Source organism: Zerene cesonia, unplaced genomic scaffold (assembly GCF_012273895.1).
Source record: "Zerene cesonia ecotype Mississippi unplaced genomic scaffold, Zerene_cesonia_1.1 Zces_u001, whole genome shotgun sequence".
Classification (NCBI taxonomy): Eukaryota; Metazoa; Arthropoda; class Insecta; order Lepidoptera; family Pieridae; genus Zerene; species Zerene cesonia.
Window position 1 is genome coordinate 460,919 of NW_024045131.1, and position 11,514 is coordinate 472,432.

Consider the following 11,514-nt stretch of genomic DNA (forward strand, 5'->3'; position numbering starts at 1 on the left):
TGGTGAACTTGTGACTCAGTTTTTATAGTAATAATTGAAGATTTCTCATCCTTTCTTACGTACACCCGACCAAAAGATTATGGTAGAATGTTGAAAGCCCTATCAAGATATTAGAATACATCCGGTGTAGATGGAGCCGTTTAGTAACGATGTGTTAGACAAAAACAATACGCCATTATCTATTCATACAAATTAATTATTGCAGTGTTTGTTTGTTTCATTGAAATAATATTTTATTATTAAATACGTTTAGATGAACTGTACTTATCAAAATGTTTATTATTTTTAATTTTTGTCTGTCTATTTGTGTGTTCTGATTAATCTCTGGAACGATTCAATTAGCTATAAATTAAAATATACATCCCACAAACAAAACACATTATGTCATATCAAGACCGAACTAAAACGAGACCACACGGAACGCATCAGCTGTCAAATAAAAAATAATTCTCAAAATCGGTTTATTCTGCCGAAAGTTATGAGCCAACATACACAAAAATAATATAGTCGAACTGAAAAATTTATTTTTTAAGCCGGTTAAAAAATCAATAGAAATAACTAAAATGTCATATTAATTCAAATTAATCGTTATATCAGTAATAAAATTATTTCATTAAAATATACATCAGTATATCATCATCAGATGGTGATGATAATTTGATAACACGTTTTTTCTGCTTCACCTGTATGTTTGTATGTAACCGACTTCTTTAGGCACGATTCTGACCCACTTCAAACGGACAGATTCAATTCAAACTCTGTACACTTATCGCGGATCGGTGAAAATACAATAGTTTCATGAGTTTATCTTATTATCCTGATTAGGATCGCCGGGATTCAATAATTTCCTTACGCATACTCTGTATAAGAGTCAAACAATCTATTACAAACTGTATTTTACTACTGCACGCCCCGGCTCCGTGCGTATCGCAATTGAAATAATATGAACTATCCTATCTTTTTAGTTGGATCAAACTGCACATGGTGTGAAAATTTGATTAAAATCGATTGAGTAATTTAGGAGTCTATTGCGGACACACAATGTATATATTAACACATATTTTATACTACCTGGTTGAACGCGAGCTTAGCTCGGTATTTTTTTTTTATTCGCCAAAAAATAGCATTATTATTCGCCAATAGATGTCAGGAAGAGTCATAATAAATTGGGACTACTCAAACGCTTCCTATTTGTTAAAGAAGTAAGTTTAAGTCGATAAAACACGAATATCAAATTTTCTAAAAAAGATTCCTAGCTAGATCGATTTAATCCTATAATTTATTATTTCAGTTGGACTGGGTCTGCGACAGAGATAACCTACCAGCGACAGCGCAGGCTATCTTCTTCTGCGGAGCCATTGTTGGCGGGCTGGTCTTTGGCTGGATAGCCGATAAATATGGTCGTATACCAGCTCTGGTTGGTAAGGATACAGTTTATATATACCGTCATAGGCAGATGAATATGTCCATAGATAAGTAGCTCTCATAGTGAGCATCTAATATATAAAATTCTCGTGTCACAGTTTTCGTTGCCATACTCCTCCGAAGCGGCTTGACCGATTTTGATGAAATTTTTTGTGCTTATCCGGTATCTATGGGAATCGGCCAACATCTATTTTTCATACCCCTAAATGATAAGAGTAAGGCAGAACAGCGTTTGCCGGGCGCAGCTAGTACTCATCTATGATCTTGATTTTAATACTCTTTTAGAAATTCATTCTTTGGAGATTATTAAGATTATTATTCGTAGCTAAATAGCATTAAAATGCTTTGATGGAAATATTTAAAGAAAAGAAAGGTACCATCGTGAGTCGGGATTTCTTACCACGTCTTCAAAATTATTAGTACAGTAAAGAAAAAGACGCAACCTTTTTCATTCTTTTAATATTTTTTATATATACAGCATAATCCTATTTTCATTAAAGTGTAATTGTTGTTAAACTAAAAATATACTTCTTAAGTATAAACAACCTGTTGTGTGCAGCTTCGCCCGCGGTCATAATCAATTTTCATGGTACAAACTGACATCCCCTATTTCATCCCCTTGGAGGTCGAATTTATCAAAATCCTTTGTTAACGAATACCTACGTCATAACATCTAGCTGCAGGCCAAATTTCAGCCCGATCCGTCCGCGATCCAATCGCCGTCAATTAGTCACCTTTAAGACTAATATTATATATTTAGACTTGTTGATTTAACTTTTTTTAAGGGTTGGTTTGTTTGCATTGAGTTTAAGTTATTTTTCCAGGCACAAACATGATGGGTTTCGCAGCTGGAGTGGGAACCGCCTTCACCAACAGCTTCTGGTCCTTCGCCCTCTGCCGGTTCCTCGTAGGCCTGGCGTTCGATAACTGTTTCACCATGATGTACATTTTGGGTGAGATATCTTATCTATACTTATATTATAAAACTGAAGTTTTTTTTTTTGGTTGAACGCGCTTATCTCAGGAACCACTGGTGCAATTTGAAAGATTCTTTGAGTGTCAGATAGCTCATTTATTGACGAAGGCTATAGGATATATATGCACCGCGGGCGTTAATTAAATTTGTATTAATTATATTATGTAATACTGTAGCTATTGTCCGTGGGTGAAACCGCGCGGCGCAGGTTATGGCCCTATGAAAACAAAATGAACCAAAAACCATGTTACTTGCTGCATCGCGGATTTACTTAACAACAGAGTCGTTATAGCTACGTCAGGATTTTACCCAACAACAAAGATAATACATATATACTATATTTAGCAACAATCACATTATAATAAATATAAAAAAAAGAAAAACATAATATAGAGCCAAAAAGACGGCCTTATCGCTACTAAGCGATCTACCAGACAACCTAAGATATTATAGCTACGTCTGGAATTTACCCAACACCAACCCCATCAACACCCGACAACAGAGTCATTAATTTTTAAGTTAAGGAAGAGTGGGTCCTCATGACACAGGTTTTTCTTAAACATACTAAGATCTAACCCACTATACCATATTTTGTAAAATTTGTAATGAAATAAACTATTTTTAATTTTATTTATTATTGCTATGACGTGGATTAACCTAGCAAAGTGATTATTGTACGCAGTTCTGGAATATGTCGGCCCAAAATGGCGGACGTTCGTGGCTAACATGTCGATAGCCATATTCTTCACGCTGGGCGCGTCGCTTCTGCCGTGGCTGGCGCTGTGGGCGGCGAGCTGGCGGCGCTTCGCCCTCGGCACCAGCCTGCCGTTCGTGCTCGCTGCCGCCACGCCCTGGCTGGTCCCGGAGAGCGCTAGGTCCGTATGCGTTGTTTATTGATTCATTTATTTCTGTAATTAGCGCCTTATAGAACAAATTATATGTCCTTCCTTATTGTTTTAATAAAAGTACAGTTTATATGTATTATGTTTATATATTTACATTCTATTTTTAGATTATTAATGTTTATTTTTTCCTCGATACTAGCACAAATTACTTTCAAATAAAATCATGAAAATTTGTAATAATGGAAACTACTTGTAAATTGTAAATTCAATTCTAGTTATTTTGATAGTTATTTCAAGTGTTTAGTAGACAATTAATGTTGTATTTGTTTGATAACAGATGGCTCTTATCACAAGGTAAAATAGACAAAGCCCTGGTTATATTGAAGAAATTCGAGAGAATCAACAAAAAGCAGATACCGGATAAAGTTCTTAGTGAATTTACGGTAAGTTGTTTTTTTTCTTGTATAAAAAGTGAAATTATAATAAAAATTTGAATTTGAAATGAATTTATTTAATTTTTAGTTTTATAGCATTTAAATGCTTTTATAAATGAGAAAATTTGAGAAAGAATAGAAAAAATTCCATCACGGGGCGGGATTCGAACCCGCGTTTCTTGCTTAACCGTAGCAACGCCTGGCCTCTCGGCCACCCGTGATCCCTGGGGATTCTCATGAATTTATTTGTTAGAATTGTGGTTACAAATTGTATCGACGTAATCGCACTAATATTATAAATGTGAATTTTTGTTTGCTTGAATGTTTGTCCGTCAGTCACGCTGAAACTACGGAACTGAACGGATTTTAATAAAATTTTGTGTACAGAGAGGATATGAGCTGACTTGGTTGATAGGATACTTTTAAATGCTCGCTCGTATAAAACAGGGATCGTGATATCCGGGCGAAGCCGGGATGAGCGTCTAGTGTATAACACTTTATGCATTGTATCTATCAAAGTCAGTCTCGTGTCGCTCGCGTCTAGTTGCAACTTTAAAAAACTACTTTAAGTAGTCCGCGTAAAGTCGAATTTCAAAAACTCTATGCTTAAATCATAACTATATCTTGGAAGGTATTGGTTGAGTGATTAGCGACACCTTTGAGCGTCGCTTTTATATGAGACTGGGCATCTTTTCACCTGTGTCCCAGCATTGGGAACATGTATGGGTTAGTGTTGAATAAATAAGCCAAGAGTAAAAACAAACAATACAATTTCCAGGAAGCATCCCACAACGCAATCAAACAATCACAAGCCCAAAAGACCTATTCAGTCCTGGACATCTTCCGGACCCCCCGGCTGAGAAGGAACGCGATCCTGCTCATCATCATCTGGATGGCGATATCCCTGGTCTTCGACGGCCACGTCAGGAACGTCGGGTCTTTGGGGCTGGACATCTTCATAACCTTCACCATTGCCACCGCTACGGAGTTCCCTGCTGATACTTTCCTCACGGTTGTGCTAGATCGGTAAGTTCCTTGCCCCTTCCTTCCTCTTCCTCCTAGGTTTTGGAAAGAAACTATGTTTTACAAGTAAACTGCCTTGGAATTATCAGAACTAGATCAAATTGAAATGGGACGCACCAACTTACAAATAAAAAAAGCATCATAAAAATCGGTTCACTCCGTTGAAAGTTCTGAAATAACAAAGCAAAAAAAATCCTGTCGTCTTGATAACTTCCTGCCTTACTTAAAGTTGGTTAAAAAGGAAAGAATTACTATCATTTGTAAATATCATTTGGAACATGTTCTATTCTGATAGTTTTCTGACTTTGTAACTTGGTCAGTAAGATTTTTAAGAAAGAAAGAAAAAAGAACTTGCTTTTATAAAGATTATTTGCGTCCTCATAAAGTTATTTTATCGTTTTCTGACTCATATGCTAGGTTGGCAAATTTTAGCTTAAGAAAGTAAGGAAGAAATACTGTAATTTGCATAATATGGGCTCCCGTCATGGCGTTATTTTGTGAAACTTTTCCAACCATTGGATTGGTAAGGTTTTTAAGAGAAAGACAACAGGGAAGTATCGGAGAATTACTCAGGAGATGGTGGATCAGTATGGGGACTGTTATATCCCCATGATCTTTAAAAAATCACTTGACTGTATATTTGTATATTTATTCAGAGAGTTTTTTTTCTATTTCTATTATAATCATTATTTGCTACTCTTATAATATAAGTTTTGATGTGACAGTTTACGGGTAGTGTTGCTTGGTTAGTAAGTTCTTAAGATTAATTTGTAAAGAATGGAAGAAAAATAACTGACTATTGTGAAGATGTATTATTTGTTTATGTTCTTTTCTATAAGTTTCCTGATTGTAAGTGTTAGATCGCTTGTAGATGAATTATGTAAAAGAAAAATGTGAGATAGATCATTATATCTCATTCAATTAACTGAATTGGACGAGTTTGTAAAAATATCTACCGCTTCTTGATATTATAGCCTTTATTATAGTTTTTGATGAGTTATTTAAGATAGATAGAGAAAGAAAGACGAAAGTTATAGTTTATCTGGATATTTTAATATGATCGGCTACTGCCACGGAGTTTCCTGCTGACCCTTTGGCTGCTGGTACTTTGTCGGTGAGTTGTTAAAAATATAAGAATCATGGAGAGAAGCACTGTCAATAATATGTTATTATTTATTGCCTGACGATTTATTCTATACTAATAATTAATTTTCTTTCTCCCACTGCGCTTCTATTATTTCTTGACTGTTATTTCTAGATGACTTAATATGGAAAGAAATAATTACTGTCAAAGAGAGGTGAAGGAAAGAGTTAATTAAATTTTTTAAAGATTATTTGCTAGTATGGCATGATGATTTGTTTTTCCTAAAGTTTAAACCAATATAATTGAATAATTATTTACTTTTTCGAATTCAGATGGGGCAGAAGGTGGTTGGCCTGTGGCTCTATGGTCATCAGCGGTCTTTTCAGTCTACTTGCTACTGCTGTGCCGATTGGTGAGATATATTGTATATATTAAAATAGATACCTAGATGTTTATTTATTATTGTTTCAAGATTATTTTACAATGTATGTTTGTGCGGAATTTTGCAAATGAGGTTTTAATCCTTTAACATTTAATTAAACTAATTTTAATTAAAATTCTAATATGGCGGATCATCAAAGATGGCCGATGTTGTTAGTTTTCTGTAGAGTGCTGTTAGAGATGGGATAATAAAGAAAGCCCAGAGAACTAGATTCTACAATAATTTTATTTTTCTGCAAAGTTTCAAAATGGACTTTACGAACAAGCGATTTTTATTTGCATAATTAATATGCTAACGGTACTGCTTCACTGGCTCCCTAATATTTGATGATGTTACCACTTTTCTGGCTCCCTTGTATTTGCCTACGGTGTCGTATCCCTGGCACCCTAATATGCTAAAGGTATTGCCTAGATGGCTCCCTTATTTGGATACGGTATCGTCTCCCCCGCTCCCCAATATACTGACGGTATCCGTGTGCAGGAGGCCCGTCAGCCGCGCTGGCCATCCTGGGCCGGTTCGCGGTCAATGTTTCGTACAACATCGGGCTGCAGTACGCGGCGGAGCTGCTGCCCACGGTGGTGCGCGCGCAGGGCGTCGCGCTGATACACATCATGGGCTACGTGGCATCCATCCTAGCGCCCTTCGTCGTCTACCTGGTGAGACTGTAGTCTTATAGATTTTTGTGTCATAGCGGGCTACTGAGCTGGTGGTTCACCTGATGGTAAGCGATCATCACCGCCCGTCAACATTCGCCTACGAAAGCGGCCATATTAATATTAACAACAACTATAAAATATCTTCTTCGTTTATAATTTTACAAGCTCTTCGCCCCGGCTTCACCCATGGTACTTATATAGCCTATGTGTGAAGGTGAAACTTTATAATGGTGAATTTTTGAAATCGGTCCAGTGGTTTTTACGTGAAAACATTACGAACATAGAAAAATTCAAAAGTTCCCTTTTATATATAGTATTAGTGTCGAAATGCTTATCTATATACTTATCACCTACCTACCTATAAAAGCTATCTCTTCTACAGGCGAACATATCTCCAGAGTTGCCTCTGCTAATACTTGGGGTGCTTGGTATCGTGGGAGGCGTGCTGTGCCTGTTGCTGCCCGAGACGATGGACACTGAGATGCCGCAGACCCTGGCTGATGGAGAGGCTTTCGGAATGGACCAGAGGTTCTGGGATAATCCATGCTTCCCTAGGTTAGTATTATTTTATTTTTAATAATTAAATATCGGTTTCTTTAACTAATAATAAATTTTAAATAAATAGAAACTGTTATTATTATATTTAAAGAAATATAATATATAGTTAAATATATAATATAGTTTCTTTAAAAACTAAAGTAAGCAATTATGAGGTTCAATTCTTTGGTTAAGTTAATGTATCTCAAGAGAATTTTAAATATACGTTATATTCGTCGTAATATCCAGATACATACTTATTTTTTTTATCTTTCTAATGGCAGCTTAGTTGAATTATTAATACTTGAATGTAATTTTATCAATAAACTATTACAGGAAAAAGGAAGTACAACAGCAAAGGATAGAAGACTCGCCGGTACAAGAGAACTTCGTGCGGGCCCTCCCAGGGATCGGTTCTAGGGCCTCTGTTAGAGCTTCTATACGATTATCGTCTAGGTCCAGTAGAAGAAGAAATGACGATGTGTAGTGAAGCGGGACGAATTGTAAATAATATTTATTTATTTGGAATTATTGGAACTGAGGCTTGTTGGATTAAAATAAGGAAAGACTAACAATTGTGAATTTTCTTTGAATTGTATGGAAGTGGCTGTGGTACCGGGTATTTATGGCCGACATCTTGCTTATAGTTTAGTTTCTCCTTTGTTAAAATCCAGTTTATAGTATTATGTTACCTGTGTTCTCAAATAGAGTAGCTAAGATTCTAAAGCCCTAGATAGTATGTATGAAATAATGAATTGTACGGTAGTTTACATTAAATTGCCCACCATCCAGACCATTCAAAGCTTTTAGTAAATACACGTTACCATCCATCAACGCCATTTGTTATGGATATATGCCAGTTGTTTTGTGTACGTATTTAATTCGTTAATTCTTAGTTCCATGGTTGTTTGAAAATTGCCTAACTTACCAACAATATTGGTAAGAGAAATTGTCTGTGATATTATTATTATATTTTTCGAAGTGAATGTCGTTTTTTTAATCTATCCTTATTCCCACCATAGATAATAAAATGGTCATTACTAGCAAGATATACCTTATTTCTTAGAGAGCAGAGAAAATAAAAGAAACTGATATATAACTAATTATTTATTCCATCAACACTAACTTAACCAAGCTGTAAATACACATCACATAATAAATTTTGTCGGGTAATCGGTCATTTAACGTGTCCCTTTAATTTAATATATTTGAGATAGCGTTGAATGAGCGATAACCCTTATAAAAAAAATAACAAAATAAATATATTTTGAGCAAATACATAAAACAGCTACGTGAACGAGATCTGAAATAAAATACAATATTTTATACGTTATATTTTTACTAAATATTAAATATGGCGGACCATAACGTGACATTTGGACTACACAAGAAATATATTTGTTAACTGCCACTTAAATACACTTTGTTAAGGGCCGGTTCCGTGATATATTCTGTTTTATATATCTGTCTATTATATATTTACATGTGTTAATTTTTCTAGTCAACTGATTCGATATCCATATAGATATATAGGACTTGTGAAAATATAATATCAATTTTGAAATTTGTTGCCCATTTTCTAAGAACTACAGCAATAAAATTGCTTTCAAATGAAAAGCACCGCATCGGAATGGTTCTATCCGTTTGAGAGCTGTAATGCCATAGATACACAGCCGGATAGACTTCAACATGACGAGGTTTAAAAGAAGAAATTTACGAAATCCATTATTATACCCTTTTTGTCAGTCGGATAAAGAGTATTTAATCGACAGCCAACACTACTCTTTTCACATGAGTAAATTAGTTATAAGTTCTGTGATATATCATCTAAATTACATTTTTTTTTATATTATTATACTATTTATATATTATAATGAGCGGAACACATGTGTCATTATTCTATTTTTTATGTGTATAAATATTGAAATCTCTGAAAATACTGAATACAATAAAATAAATTATTTGATATATCGATAAACTAAATCATAAAAATATATTTTATTTTTTAAGTAATACGAAAAAAAATTCTAGTATGGCAAGTATCCGCCTTAAGTAAATCTCAAATCACCTAAGTTATCTTTCAATCTATCTTATTTTTCTTGAGAGGAAGGGAACTAAGTTGTTATAAGATCTGAATCTGCGAGGAAGAGGGAGGGGGAATAAAAGGGAGGTATTGAACAACCCCCTTAAATAGATTGATTAAAAAAGTTATTTACCCAATTATTAAACATAGAGGGATTTTTTCAATTTTTGAATCTTCTCACTAAAACTATTTATCCAAGCTTAATGCGCATGCGTTTTAAAAAACCTATTACCAAAAGTAGGATAATGTGATTAATTTAAGTACTAGCAGTACGTCTGACTTATTTCTTTCGGAAAGGAACCTACGGGCAAGCTTTATATGCATCTCAAATTAGAATTTATTGTGAAATAGAATATATAAGAGTATAATATTTATCACGATTTTCCTATGAACACTTTCGATTGCATGTAAAAACTCTGAAAATGTTACTAGACCTAGGTATGTAGGCGATTTATGGTCTAGACTTCTAGTTAAAGCCTAATGGTGTCGGATCGGTCGAATCTGTTTCAATTTCGTCGACTGCCCGTCAAACTTCACATCTATGTCGCTACAGCAGTCGCTCAACGGATGCGATATTATTGATGCGGTTTCATCTTTGCGATCGCTCAACTCCTTATCAGGAGTCAAGGGCGTCACGAAGCCGCTATCACTCTTGCCGTGAAAGTTCAACGACATGCTCTTCCTGCTTTGGAATTCGTTTAAATCCCGTTTTAAATCCGTTTTAACGTCGAAAATGTCGGATGACTGTTCAGATGTGTTCTCCGAGTCGTTGCTCTCCAATTTACGCAGGTTCTCGTCGAAATTATGTTTCAGCTGCTGCTCGTACAGCCTCTCCTGCCGGATCTGCTCGTGTGTGCTCGCGAAGAATCCAGAGTTCCGTTTGCCCAGGTCTTGGAAAAGCGCGTCCGTGAGGCTGTGCTTCCTGGCACCTTCCACCCTTCTGGAGCCATCGTTTAGGGAGCATTTCCCGGGACCATCCGGCTCCTTCTCCTCCAGGATCTTCAGCCGATTCGCTATCAGCCCGGAGTGCACCGATTGCGACTTCTTCATCAGGAAATGCCTGCGGTCTTCGTTCATCCTGTTCATCGCGTTCATCACATCTTCCTTGGATGTTTTCGCGAACAGATTTGGCGCACTTTTCTGCTTCGAACTCTTCTCATCATCATCATCGTTCGTCGCGAATTTCGTAAGCGACGTGATCTTGGAGCTGAATGATAGCTTTTTCGTGTAGTTCTGCGCGATTTTCTTGATTTCGGCGGGCGAGTCGTTCTTGTTGGTTATGTGTCTGCTGAGTATGGTGAGGTGCTGTTCCATCAGCTTGTTCTGTGTCTCCAGACGCGATTGGGTCTTTTGGTAGTTCGTTAGCGCTTCCATGGCGGACTGGAAGGGGAAATTTTCTTATTATTGAAGGGTTTTTAACAAATGAGAAAACTGAGGAATCTGAGTGTAATAAGTTTGGACATTGTGTAATGTATGGATAATTTTGCTCGACGGATCCAATTTTTTGCATGATTTCATTGTTTGATGTGTGCAATAAATAATATCTCATTTCATTCATTATATATTTATACTTGCTTTTCATAGAGTAAAATAATTTTAATTTATAATTAAAAAAAAAAATGTAATAAACGTGAAAATGTTATATTCCTTAGGTCATAAGACAATAATAGACAGTTGATTAAGCAAATGTAGTAGACATGAAGTGAATGATCCAGTTCAAATCAAATTGTACTATTTAACGGATTTAAAACCTGCCTGATTTAAAACTCACATCTTTTCAATCACGCATTATTAGACCACCATAACCATATTAATTGGATAATCTAAAAACTGGAACGGTTTTAAATTCGGCTTTAATTCCCACATACACATCCCCTCCTACTGCTACCCCTCAATTAAAATGCTTTAAGCGTTTCACCTAAGTCATTAGAAAATTTAAAAAATTTTAATGGTTCTAAACCCCACTCATGTCCAGTTCTGCAACCCTCCCCCCCCTACCATCAACCTAA

The 11,514-nt window shown here is 35.8% G+C and overlaps 2 protein-coding genes across 2 annotated transcripts in view; one reads left to right on the forward strand and one right to left on the reverse strand.

The window, feature by feature from the left end:
• Window positions 1-8,408, forward strand: part of LOC119838208 (organic cation transporter protein-like) — a 23,044-nt gene extending 14,636 nt beyond the window's left edge. Inside the window, exons 4-12 of the mRNA XM_038364054.1 lie at window positions 1,292-1,421; window positions 2,250-2,378; window positions 3,084-3,276; window positions 3,584-3,689; window positions 4,459-4,706; window positions 6,120-6,199; window positions 6,710-6,885; window positions 7,268-7,440; window positions 7,759-8,408. Of these exons, the coding sequence (XP_038219982.1) occupies window positions 1,292-1,421; window positions 2,250-2,378; window positions 3,084-3,276; window positions 3,584-3,689; window positions 4,459-4,706; window positions 6,120-6,199; window positions 6,710-6,885; window positions 7,268-7,440; window positions 7,759-7,909 (1,386 nt within the window). The 3' untranslated portion in view covers window positions 7,910-8,408. The remainder of the gene's footprint in view (window positions 1-1,291; window positions 1,422-2,249; window positions 2,379-3,083; window positions 3,277-3,583; window positions 3,690-4,458; window positions 4,707-6,119; window positions 6,200-6,709; window positions 6,886-7,267; window positions 7,441-7,758) is intronic.
• Window positions 8,409-8,516: 108 nt separating this feature from the next.
• Window positions 8,517-11,514, reverse strand: part of LOC119838062 — a 42,967-nt gene continuing 39,969 nt past the window's right edge. Inside the window, exon 24 of the mRNA XM_038363869.1 lies at window positions 8,517-10,902. Within this exon, the coding sequence (XP_038219797.1) occupies window positions 9,983-10,902 (920 nt within the window). The 3' untranslated portion in view covers window positions 8,517-9,982. The remainder of the gene's footprint in view (window positions 10,903-11,514) is intronic.